This window comes from Vicia villosa, linkage group LG2 (assembly GCF_029867415.1).
Source record: "Vicia villosa cultivar HV-30 ecotype Madison, WI linkage group LG2, Vvil1.0, whole genome shotgun sequence".
NCBI lineage: Eukaryota > Viridiplantae > Streptophyta > Magnoliopsida > Fabales > Fabaceae > Vicia > Vicia villosa.
In genome coordinates, this window is record NC_081181.1 from 145,192,319 (window position 1) to 145,206,187 (window position 13,869).

General features: G+C 30.6%; 2 protein-coding genes across 2 annotated transcripts; one reads left to right on the forward strand and one right to left on the reverse strand.

The window, feature by feature from the left end:
* Positions 1-1,138: 1,138 nt before the first annotated feature.
* On the reverse strand, positions 1,139-3,888 carry LOC131650234 (uncharacterized). The gene is made up of 7 exons (XM_058919953.1): positions 3,814-3,888; positions 3,669-3,723; positions 3,045-3,116; positions 2,026-2,903; positions 1,622-1,862; positions 1,378-1,457; positions 1,139-1,261 (listed from the first exon to the last, which is right to left on the reverse strand). Exons 1-7 carry the CDS (start codon positions 3,886-3,888, stop codon positions 1,139-1,141), a joined length of 1,524 nt encoding a protein of 507 aa, XP_058775936.1.
* A 6,721-nt stretch (positions 3,889-10,609) lies between these two features.
* On the forward strand, positions 10,610-12,880 carry LOC131652329 (uncharacterized). Its single transcript, XM_058922167.1, has 10 exons — positions 10,610-10,867; positions 10,965-11,055; positions 11,137-11,264; positions 11,344-11,416; positions 11,524-11,671; positions 11,740-11,897; positions 11,991-12,111; positions 12,221-12,448; positions 12,540-12,596; positions 12,676-12,880. Exons 1-10 carry the CDS (start codon positions 10,669-10,671, stop codon positions 12,847-12,849), a joined length of 1,377 nt encoding a protein of 458 aa, XP_058778150.1. The 5' UTR covers positions 10,610-10,668; the 3' UTR covers positions 12,850-12,880.
* Positions 12,881-13,869: the final 989 nt, after the last annotated feature.

Below are 13,869 nucleotides of genomic sequence, written 5' to 3' on the forward strand. Positions count from 1 at the left end.
ATCAAATCAAATCACTCACCTCTTGAACATACCATTTGAGAAGCTCACATTCTGCCATACTTCTTGAACAAATTCTTAAGCCTACCTAGTAAATGTTTAATACCTACAAAATGGTGAGAAAATCTAAGTCTGTCTTTGGAGTTATCAGTCTAGATTAGTCAATGGCTCATTTGATTTTATTGGCATAAATTATTACTCTTCTGGTTATGCTTCTGATGCACCTCAATTAAGAAATGCCAATGCTAGCTACCTAACAGATTCTCTTTCTCAAATTGTAAGTACAACATTGACTTACCGATATTTATTAGGAAAATATTTGATGAATTAATCTAATTATCTTTTCAACTGAATTAATTTTAATTTTAAATTTCATATAATAGTATTAATTAGATAAAAGAGATGTATGTTATTTATTAAGTATTTATTAATTGTTTATCTAATATTATCAATTTAAATAATCACATATCTTTTAAATAATCAAATATCTTTTATTTGTGTGAATTACATATCTTTGGCCGGATTGGTGTGTCGATCCGAGACCGTTTTTATAGGTTGGTTTTGGTTTGGGTGGATTCAGGTGTTAATTAATAGTACTAGTATCGGTAAAATTACCTGTGGAAAACAGATTGGGATTCCTCCTCGGACCGGTTTCGGAGGACTAAAGATTGCCTGATAAAAAATTGTAACATTTTATATTCCAAAATCTGTTGAGAAATCAAATTGAAAAACCTAATCTTGATCTACCTTAGTACTAGAAAACAACAACTCTTCGCCGCGTTCCGTTTTCCACGAAAGAACTTGCCCTCCGTGCAAGCTAACCTGAAAGAATCACACACAACACACGCTAGCATCATCAATCAAATTCAAAACTTGAAAAATTGAAAGAGTTAAGAGAATGTAACCGTTGCCGAAGCTCCTCGAGGGTTTCGAAGAACGACATGGCCTATTCCATTCTTGTCCTTGTAACTAATAGTGGACACTTTATAAGACTATAAAGAAAACAAACTTTGACGTGACGGAAACGGTTCAGCAGATGAAAAATCACGAGGTTCCTATGAGAATAAAGCTTTGTTACTTCGATATTATATATCTTAAGACGACTTCTTTTCATAGAGGTTCAGAAGTATAAAATCGTAATTTACCTGCAAAACTCTACTAAAAGGCGCTGGTGGTGGGCAGTAAGGTGCTCCATATCAACCAACCGCGTCGTATCATAAAATGAAATGGTAATACTTGTATCCAGAAAAAATCTATACAAAATCTATACAAAAAAAAAACTCACATTCACTGGTATTAGAAACAAAACATTAAATGATGAATCATGTAACAATGCACCGAACAAAATGTACAAAAATGTACATGAATCTATTTACTTACTTGTATCCAGAAAAAAAATCCACGCAAGAGAAACAAAATACGATTTTCCTTGGACTCCATGGCAATAGCTTTGGCTACATCTTCACAATTAGGAAACAAATATTTGATAGAGGTCTGAAATCAGATTGAGCATAGAAAGAGTTGAGCGATATCGAGAATAGAAGTTGAAAATCCAAAAGTAAAAGCTACCAAAAAACTAGCACAAACCACAAAATGGAGAATACAAGAGAAAATATGGACCTACCAGGGTGCGAATCAAGATGCGATTTGGTGACACCTCCACAGTGATATGACTCAATCACCCCCTGCCGTGTTTCTAAATGACGTTCCTTTTGCCTTCGTTCATTTGCTTTAGCAAGAAGAGATTTATACTCTTCATAGTCATAAGGCCTATCAAGATATTCCACAAGTCTTTTCCGAAATTGAGAATGATAAATACAAGTCATTTGCTTGTTGTCTTTCGGGTGCATTTCTTCTCCAAAACACTAAACACACAGATCATAAATACGTGTTATGAAAAGAGTTAAAAATTAACTGTTTGCAACTTAAAATAAAATAAGTTTTTGAATAATGTATATATGTTTGTGGACAATTTGCAAGAGATGACTATTACGTATACATTGCTTGAAGTAAGTTGAAGACACTTACAGATGAATCATATGCTTTTGAAGATTTGAAAGGGGTGTTTTCACAATATGGACAAGATTCCAAAACAATTAGATCTGAATCAGAGGAATTACGTTCATCTTTCACATTGGATGTGTCATTGGCATTCATAAAAGAACCATAGACAAAATCACCACCAACAACCCTCCCAGAATTAAGGATTTGTTTATAATCTTCATCAACAACACGTTGCATTTTAGGGGTATCAAATTCTTGATTAGAAAGTAATGTGCTTTTCCCAACACTAAAACTTTTTCTTAATAACCGATCATCTTCATCAACATGAACCCTGTTGCTAATATAATCAGGAACAAATTGATTTGAAAAACAATTGTAGCCTTCTTCTATTTCCTTCTTGACATTGTTGTTGCCTAAGTTGACGTCAACATTTGAACCACCACTTCGATTACCAACACTATCATTTTCAACAGCAGGATCAGCTAAAAACGATATGTATTCCGCATCTATTTCATCATTGCCAATATTTGAACCACCACTTTGATTACCAGCACTGTCATTTTCAACATTAGGATCACATGTAGCTAAAAACGATATGTATTCCGCATCTGTTTCATCATTGCCAATATTTGAACCACCACTTTGATTACCAGCACTGTCATTTTCAACATCAGGATCATATGTAGCTAAAAAGGATCTATATTCTTCATCCGTTTCATCACTACCAATGTTTGAACCACCACTATGATTACTAGCACAATCTGTTTCAATCTCAGAATTATATGTAGCCAAAAAGAACCTATAATCTTCATCCATTTCATCATCATCATCACCAGTATATGTAACCAAAAATGTTTTCCAATCTTCATCTATTTCATCATCTCTCATATGATCATTGTTATCTATAAATTAGTTATGAGAATATAGAATTATTCAAAAGCTGAAACTGAAAATTACCTTGTTGCAACAACAAATCATTTGCCTCACACCAAGAGTGAAAGCAACGAGAGCATGTTCACGGGTCTAACCGTCCTTTGAAATACCAGCCTCAAAACCACCAGTAGTGAAATCAATGATGAGAACAGCACAATCAGCTTGGGATGTCCCGGTAATATCTCAAAACATTTTGTAACACTTAAATTTAGGCAAGACCAATTTGGTATTATTCTTTATAAGAATTACATTATTCTTTAAAATAGCATGACATCATATCAGGAGTACTTTGGGCGGGTAAAAAAAAATAACAGAGCTGGTTCTAGACATCTAGTTAACTAAGAACCAGACCCGATTGGTACTTTAAACCGGTGACCGGTTCTAGACACCAATTCAAACCGATTTAATTTATATTTCCTAACTGAACTGAGCTACTTCTATATATATTGAACCGGACTGAACTGGTATATATGTATATCAATTGAACCGATTTGTTTTATTTCAACAAAGTGTACCCGAATTCTCAGGACAATCAAGTAGTATGGAATTAACCACCATGAGATGTTAAAGTTAAATACCCATGCAAACCCACCATTACACACTTACAAAGGAACTATAGAAAATCCAGAATAAACAAAGCTTACCAGTAAGTCTTGAGAGGCCTTTGTATCATTGTCTCCAAATGATTTGGGCTCCCATTTGATGTTATGCTCCTCAGCTATTGCAGTCAGTACTTTTATCTTGGTTGGTTGGACCATCAGGGGCTTTAGCAGAAAATTTCTCAACCAACTGAAAAGACAACACTAAATTAGAAAAAAAAAGGCACAAAACGATCTTCAGCATGATCCTATTCAACATCAAGTAGGTAAAGAAACTTGCCAAGCGATTTACACCACAGTCAGGGCGCAGTTCAACTGCTGCAGAGACAAATTCTTTTCCATACTTTGAAGCCATATGCTTCTTCACATCCGCGAGCTTAGGTATGTCCGAACATCTTGGAGTTGCAAATATTACACTAGAAACTGCCTCCTTCAAATCGATGGGGCAATTTCTGAAAATATTTAGGGGGAAAAAAGAACAAAACTGAGATCAATGCAGTGAAAATACACAATCATGATGAACAAACTAATTGACTGCAAGATCAATCATTTCAGAAAGAAAAATTCAAATGCCTCTATTCCTTTAGACACACACAAGTAAGGTCAAAGCAGAAGATACAATAAAGATGTAAGCTGTAAAGTTCAGAATACCAAATTTAAACATGATTTCAATAGCGAAGTACAAAAAAAAAAACAGTAACTCGTGCATAAAATCATTAGGAATTGACATTTGCTAGACTACATAATATAGAACTTGCATACAAAATGAGGTATATATACATTTTCAGATGAATTTTAGTAACATTTCAATATGTGATTAAACATTGATGTGAATTGCAGAGCTAAACCACACTGTCAAAGACTTCATTTCAAACAAATTCATTTCAAACAAAATTACACATTCCAAACAAATTCATTTCAAACAATAGGAACTAATTTGTGAGTATAAAACCCTAATTCTTCAGCTACCAATGTCGCTCAAAGTATAAAACCCTAATTATTCAGCTTACCAATGTCGCCACTATGAAATGGTTTCCTCTCAGCTTTTTATCGTCAGTACCAAATGGTTTCCTCTTAGCTTCGGTGAAGTGAGAGTGAGCGAGTGAGCAAATGAGCGGTGTTGGAGAAGAAGAGAGCTTCGTCACAGAAGGGTGTCTGAACGAGTGTGGAGAAGAAGAGAGCTTCGTCACGGAAGGGTGTCAAAACACTTGGATTTAGTTCGAACTTCGTCACAGAAGAGAGCTTCAAACTTCGAAATGCATGCGATGGAAACCCTCGAAACGCGAAATGTAGTGGAAAAGGATTTCTTGAAATGCATGCGATGAAAACTTGTTGATTGAAAAATGGGTTTTGTGAAAAAGTAGAAGAGAAATTTTTTTATTATCTTAATGTTTAAGTATAATGTTTGATCTAATAAAGAGTTTTAATATAATGTTCAATGAATTTTATTTGCCTAATAAATTTAAACCTATTAATATTCATTCATTAATTTGTGAAATAATATTTAAGTTATTTCTATGTCACATAGATTACATATTTTTAGTTATAAAAAAAAAATTATATAAATTTACACCCGTTTTTTAGTTTAAAGGGTGTAATTGAGATTTGATTATAATAATATTTTTAATTTAAACCCGTTTTTAGAAAATAGGGTGTATATTGTCACCTGATAATATTTAAATTGACATTTTATTTACAAAATTGTCACCGTATTTCTCATTTACACCCGTTTTTAGTATATCGGGTGTAAATTTTAAAATTATATTGTTATATTTGTACTAGTGATTTTGGAGTTTTTATCAAATATTAATATTAAATCTCATAAAAAATAGTAATACAAACAAATACTTAAGAATAAATAAAAAAATACTTATATTTATAATTACATATTTTTGATAGAGTAGTTTATTTTTTACTCATATTTATTTATTTATTTATTAATAATTACTTCAACAAAGATTTAATACTTATTTTAGAAAAACGATAGCTTTGATAAATAGGCAAATTATTATCCAAATAATCAGGGGCGGAGCCAAGGCCCAGCTAGCCCGGGCAGGCGCCCGGGCTCAACCCCTATTTTTTTTATACTCCCCCTAATTTAGTAGTCGATTTTTAGACAAAATTATGGGCAAAATTAGTAAAAATAAGATGTGAAAATTAAAACAGATGAATAATCAATGGCGTAAAGATTTAATACTTATTTTAGAAAAACGATAGATTTGATAAATAGGCAAATTATTATCCAAATAACTACAAATACAATAAGGATATGGAGCTAAAATGATATTTCAAAATTTAAAACAAACTTAAAGTTAATTTTAAGAAAAAATAGTAAATGAATAGAATGATTGCAGAAAGATTAAGAACAATAAAGTAAAAGATAAAAAACAATTAAAGAAACACACTAGAATTATTATACTTTTAAGATTACGAGACTTACTCCAATTTTCAAGTATCGTTCCTTAAGATTTCTACTACTAGTTTTTAACACGTAATAAATGCTTAACCTTCTTACACCAAAATTATACTTTATGTTCGGCTTGCAATCTTTATAGCTTATTAGTGTGTATACCCGTGCGAGGCACAGGTTTAAATATAATATGATTGATTCCGATTAGTATGATTATAACAAAATTCAAAATAACTATATAATAATTAAGGATATACTCACGGTCTTGGATCGTCTCCGTGCGAGGCGCAGGATAAAAGGATTCAATAGAATTTTATATATAATAAAAATATTTTTTAAATATTAAAAATAATTTTTATTTATTGACTCAAGTTTTAAAATTAAGATTATTTTTTAGAAAGATACATAAGATTCATATAGTATGAATTTACATTAACAAAAATATTATATGAATATAAAATTTATATATTATAGATTTACATTTATTAATCTCTCTTATAAATATTTAATACATAGTAAAATAAATTAAATATATAATTATCTATTTGTTTTTTTCATAAGAAAATTGTGATTTCTATATATCATAACTATCTTACATCTTTTGTTAAAACAAATATTATGTCAATTGTTAGTATAAATATTACCATTTTTGATGACTTGTATCATAGAATCTAGACGTTATTTTTTAAATCTTTTCCCTTTTAGTTTGATTTTTTAACTATATTTTATTATAAATAATAATATGTAATAATAGTAATAATAATATGTAATAATAATATTTACTAATAGTTGATTTATAGATAAAAATATATTACTTCATTTCACTAAACAATACAAAAAAATGCAGATAGTGTGAGTACATTAGACATTAAAATAATTTACAATTACAATTAAAAATTATTTTTGTTACAAATATTATTTAAAGATTGTTGAAATAAGAAAAGTTGGTGGTAATAATAGTAATAGCCTTTGGTAAGACGCAAGCAGTGGTTGTGTGATTTTCTAAAGAAATTCAAATCGGGTAAGGTTTACATAAGTAATAGTTTCGAAGCAATTTTTATACTACTCAGCGTTGATATCTGTCATAAGTTAATAAATATCAATCAAATACTATTAATTTTGGTATTATACAAATTAATTTAATTTATTATTTAATTTAAAACAACTATAAAACTTTATTTAATTTAAAATAATTAATAGAATTAAATTAGTATAAACTTTCCTTTCATAGCAACAATAAAATATAGGAGAATTCATGAGAGAGAGCCCAGTGGCAAACTTGGCAAAGAACTCATTTTGCATTATTCTATAAAATTAAATAGATTAACAAAATCAAATTAAATGAATAACCAATAAATAAAATAAAAACAAAATTATCCTATAAAATAGGAAAGGAGTGCCCCATTCCTTCAATTAAATACTATACTGGAAATAAAAATGAAAAAGTCTCTCATTTTTCATCCTTACTTATTTATAAAAAAAAATCTTTTAATTCTTATTAAATAAAAATCAAATGCAATAAAAAAGAAGAAAAAACTTCCCTCTTGAAACCAAACAAAAAAATAAAATCTAGAAAATATAACAAAAGATAAAAAGATACACGTTTCTCTCTCCAAAAAATCTGATGGAGTCCCCTGTTTCTCTCATTAATCCAATTAATATATTTATTAATTCCAATAAAATCAATTAAAAGCTAAATCAAATCAATTAAAAAAACCATACAAATAAAACTAAATTCTCTCTGTTTCTAACGTGTAAAACCTATCTTCTCTTTTATACCCATCGCGCGCCCATTACCTCTATTTCTCTGCCTTTTCTCTTCTCTACTATTCAACAATCAAAATATCAACTAAAATACCCTCAACCCACCAAAAAAAACCTAGCCCCAATCTATTATATAATTTCACTGTTACACTTACATGGCTTGATGCGGATGCGACTACAAAATCGAAGGAAACAAAAAGTAAAAAATATAGGCACGTCTTCTTATTTTCTCCATCTTCCTGCTTCCGGATCTGGACTCTCCTTATCTTCAATTTCTCTGAGTTTGGCGTTTTTGTGAGTTTACAGTTGTTGTGCGAATGCGGTTTAACGGTGTTGCAGTGAGATTTCCTACGACAAAAAAGAGAGTTTATGGTGGATGGTTGAGCAGATTATGGAGGATTTTGGCAGAGATTTGTTACGAGAATGGTAGATGACTTGAAGGAAATGAAGGTATGGTTTTATAGTGTGAGAGATGAGTGAACTTGGGGCAGCTTTGCATTGATTGATTTTTGGTCCAATAAATTCCAAACGTGAGAATCAAAATAGAACCTAAGATAAGATTTGGGAAGTTCAAATGTTATATAAATAATTAAGTAAATATAATCAAATAGTTAAATAAATTAAATAAAAAACAAATAGCGTAAAATAAAAAGTTTCTATAATTAGAAGTTATTAAAATTATAATAAAGCATGAGAGAGTGACATGTGGTAGACTTGTCAAAGTACTGATCTTACTTTTTTTCAATTGTATGATTAAAGTTTTAAGAGAACTTAATTTACAATTATAAATTATAATAATACTCAAGAATTTTCTACAAGGTGGCTATTTTATTAGTACTAAAATTATAGTTTAAGTGAGTATGAAAATATAAAGTAAGGTGAGATAGAGAAGGAAATGTTTTTCTAAAATCTTGTGTGTTCAAATGAACTCAACTCATTATTTAAAAGTAAAAGATCTAGACCAAAAAGAAACTTAAAAAAATTAAATTACTTTTAAATTAAGAAGTAGAAAAAGAGAATAATTGCAGAAATATTAAGGAAATTAAAATAAAAACTAAGAAAAATAAATAAAGGAACACGCTCAAATTATATTAGTTGATTCCAAAATCACGAGGCCTACTCCAATTCATAAGGATTGCTCCTTGAAATTTTCAATACTTCAGAACTTTTAACATAGAATTAATCCTCAACCTTCTTACACAAAACTTTTACTTCATGTTCATGTTGCAAACTTTATAACTTATCAAAGTTTTAAGATATCAACCCTCATCTTGCTTTTATGTATTTCAATGACACAACACTCTCACTTCAATTTCGCATCTTCCAAGACATACTTGTAGATCTGAAAACCAAACTGAATACTCTTCTACAATATCTAAAAAATCAGAGAATTGTGAAGCTCGAGTACCGTCCACCTTCAATAGACAACAGAGGGAAACTATAATTCACATTGCTCGAACTGAAGACAGGGGATGATTTGAAGGTAATGTGAAGTACCTTGTATCGTTACTCAACAAAGAGTCTGATTGAAGTGTATGCGACGATTTGAAGATCAGCCGACGATGTTATTAGAATGCTGCAACGTCCCAAACTACCTTTTTTTAATAACATATAATGTTACATTTATGTAATTTTTATCTATGTAGTATTTATTTTGGAGTTAATCTAAGTTATTTGAATTGCATTCTACTATAGTTGTTTCTGCTTTGATGTACCAGACATAATTCTGGAGATGCATATCTAGATTGCTCACTAAATAATGAACTAAGGAAAATTTTGGAGATGCATCTCCGAATCTACATTTTATTCATACGGAGATGCATCTTTGGATCAATATTTTATAAAATAAGGGTCTCTCACCAATTTTACTTCATTTGTGCGTGGAAAAGACGCGTCTGAAATTACATCTCCAGACGCTAGAGACATTATCATTTTTTCGTGATGATGTGGAAAAAAATATAAAGGTGGAATGAACATTTCCCTTATCTATTTGGGGTCTCTCTACAAGTGTGTCGCAAAAGTCATACGTAGCAAATAAGTTAACTAAGGTTATGAATAAACTATTTTTTATAATCAATCTACTTTTCCTAAAGAGAGGGTTTTGGTCGATAGGATGGTGGGTATGAATGAATTGATACATTTGACTAGGCGTTCTAAGAAAATTTGTTTTTTTATGTAATGGTAAACAGCGGACACATATTGTGAGTAGTTTATCAATACTATACTAAGAAAACTAAAGCCTCAGTTAATTACATTCTAATCCCATAATAATCCATGGATTAATCTCATTTTAAGGATAAAAGTGTCATTACAAATATATTTAGTCTGTCATTAATTTATTAAGTATTTTCATTAATTATTTTGGATGCTTTTACGTTATTTATGCAGCAGACATAATCATCATACAAGCTGCTACCATTTGGTCCAATATCCTATGCCTTCCATGCGCCAACTTTTAACCTTTCCAACTTCTGAATTCAATTTTTAACAACTTCCAATGAATCCTTCCAAATATTGGCCATTCGGATTCTTATACTTGCTATATATCAATGACATCCGTATAGACCCTCCCAAACATATTTCTTTCTCCAACTTAAACCCTAAAAAAAATCGATTTTCTTTCTTTTCATCTTCAATGTCTCGCAGAACCGATTTCATACGTGATGTTGATGATTCTAAAGAAACATGGCGCCTTGCTGTTCGTATCAACGATCTCTGGACTGTCGTAAATAGTAAAGGTGTCGAGCATCTTGAGATGGTTTTGATTGATTCAAAGGTTGAATCGTTTTTTTGTGGGTCTTTGTATAGCAAGGGTTTCTTATTGATCTTCTGTATATTTTTTTTCGCTATCAGCTTATCTAATATTGTTCTGTTTGTTGTTTTTTTATTTAGGGAGATCGTATTCAAGCCTTGGTCCGTGGTGACCATACTTCGAAGTGGAAGCAACTGCTGAAAGAGGATATGACCTGCGTCATTAATAATGGGAATGTTTATGAAAATGATTTCCAGTGGAAGCTGTGCGATCATCCCAAAAAATTTGTTTTCTTAAGCGGTACAACTGTTAAACCAGTTGACCTTAACAATATACCATCTGAGAAATATTTCTTTAAAGATTTCGCCGACATACTCGCGGGGGGATGTAACATGGACAGACTTCAAGGTATGTCAAAGATATTGTGTTTGAATATATATTTTGAGTTGCTTAATACTTATTAAATATCTGTAATAATTTATTCTTACAATCTTTTCATATTCAGATATCATAGGTGTGGTTGATGAGATTGAAAACTGCCAATCCAAGACAGGAGGAAAAAAGATTGTCATTTCTTTTAAACTCAAAGATTTGAGGTATATTTCGATAATACTGTCATACAGTATTCTTATTTTGTCTGCTGATTACACATTTTGATGGCTATTTATAATTTGTAGTGGGAACATTGTAACTTGCACGCTGTGGGACACTTACGGAACCAGGTTTTTAAATTACTATAATGACGATTCAAAATGTGGAGCAATAGTCATTGTTCTAACTCATGCAATCATTAAGGATTCTCAGGGTAAAATAGACTGATCTGTTTATAATCATAAATCATGAATGGATTTTTAATAAACTTAGTAACTTTTTCTTTTTTGCAGTCTCTAATGGCTGGAGTGGCTCAAAACTGTTTATCAATGACGATATTGCTGTTATCAATGAATTCATGTCAAAGTATATCACAGATTTTGTATTTTGTGTTTTTTATATTAATTGTTCTGTTAAATAAGAATTTTACAACGTTTGATTCATTGATTCATGGTAATTGTGTTATTTTGTAGGCTGTCTGAATCTCAGAGGAATGAAAGACCATTGCAATCCACTCAGACGATGTCTTCTTGGTCTGGGTCAACCCAATACACAACTATTGATAAGTTTGTTTATAATGCCAAATGTATGTCGCTAGCTGAAGTGGCAAAGTTAAAACAGGTATAAGTCTGAGACCTTTTTTACATAATTATGGTACATGGATTAGTGAATAAAATTTTTGTTTGCAGGAATCTGTGTGTGTAACTGTGGCTACTACTTTGAAATTTGCTGTTTCCAAATATGGATGGTTCTACTATGGATGCACCGGCTGCACTTTGAAGGCTTCCAATCCAGATAATCCGTTTAAATGTGGATGTGGTGAAAATGTTGTGAAACCTGTACCAAGGTGCTTTAAATACGATGTTTAGGTTTTTCAGATATTTTTTCATTTTTTTTTACTAACTGCTTATTAAATAAATTTTATTACCTCAAATGTTAGGTACAAGGTTGAGATTCATGTAATTGATGGAGAATCCAAGTTCCGCTTTGTATTTTGGGATACTGATTGCTTTAATATCATTGGAAAAACAGCCGACGATATGCGCAAATCCATGATAGAGGTTTTTAGTTCTGAATAAGATTTTACCTTACGTGATTATAATACATGTTTTAATATTTTAATACCGCATCTAAATCTGGCATAATCTATTTTCTATGATATGTTTACAGAATGGTGAAGATGATCCTATGGTATATCCAGACGAACTTGACGTACTTTTGAAAAAAAGATTTGCTTTTAGAGTTAAAGTGCAGCCAAACTTCAATCAAGGATCCGTTCAGAAACTTTTAACAGATGCATCTTCTGTTGATCAGATTTTAGAAAACTACATCAAACAGCAAGATGAGCAAAATAAAGACATTGTAGTCAATGAACCAAAAACACCAACAGATACCTTGGTAGACACTGCTATATTTTATTTAAGTTTTTCCATAACTGTTCGGCTATTATCAAATTTAATTCCTAATTTCTCCATTGCTGTTTCTTCAGAATTTCAACATTGCTGGAAAGGATCCAAGAAAGGAAGATACCATTGATTTCTCAGCTGTAAGTACATATGAAACTCCTCAATCATTTAGCTAAACATTGCATTTTTAGAGTTTAATACATTTTTATTGTCCTGTAGCATTCACTTTCGGCATGTGGAGAAAATGAACCCGAAATCAACAGTACGGTCACCCCAACAAAGGCGAAGTCAACAAATGCACCAGACGGTGAAAATGAATGTGAGTTTGTCGGAGCTACACAGTACTCGGGTACCAAACCCCTAAAAAAAGTGAAGATAGAAGGAACCAACTGATATGTTGGTGATTAAAAAAGCACTTACTTTAAGCAGAATGTTCATTTTCAATTTCATGTTTTAAATTTTTGCTTAATATTTGGATAATCAAATTTGGTTGTAGAAGTATGTTCCTTTTCAAACTTGGTTTTCGATAAGACCATCCCATTTTGGATAATATATGCTTATCAAGGTTTTACAATATTGCTTCTATTATTTACAAATACCGTGATTATTTTCAAATGTTGATACGTCATATATCGCCTGAAAAAATATTCAAATCACGTTGGACAATATGCTTTATTAACACATGCACGTATGAAAACTAATAGGAGGTTTTGAGTGTCTTTTTAATATAATTTAATTCTGTTACAAGATTATTGTCATATTCTTTTAATCTTATTATCAAACACTTTTTTGCAGCAAATTAATATAATATGAGAAGCTACCTTTATACCTGACTTTTCGTATTAATTTATATGTAAAATAACCCTAAAAGCGCAATCAAAGGATAATTATTAATATGTAGTTTATGTTTTGTGCTATACACAACTTTGGAGTGTCTTTTACAATATGCTTTATTAACACATGCATGTAAGAATATTGATAGGAGATTTTGAGTGTCTTCTTAATATATTTTAATTGTGTTACAACAATATACTCATGAATTTATTTTATAAACTCAAATAATAATTTTTCCATGAATGTTTTTGGGTTTAGAATAATAATTACCATATGTAAGAATACATTAACAAGTCGCTTTTATAAATATACAGTAGCATGTCGCATATATAAAAACACACTATCAAATATGATTATCGAAACAAGTATTTTTTTTAGGATATTTATTAATATGTAGTTTATGTTTTGTGCTATACGCAACTTTGGAGTGTCTTTTACAATATACTTTATTAACACATCATGTAAGAATATTGATAGGAGATTTTGAGTGTCTTCTTAATATATTTTAATTCTGTTACAACAATATACTCATGATTTTATTTTATAAACTCAAATAATAATTTTTCCATGAATGTTTTT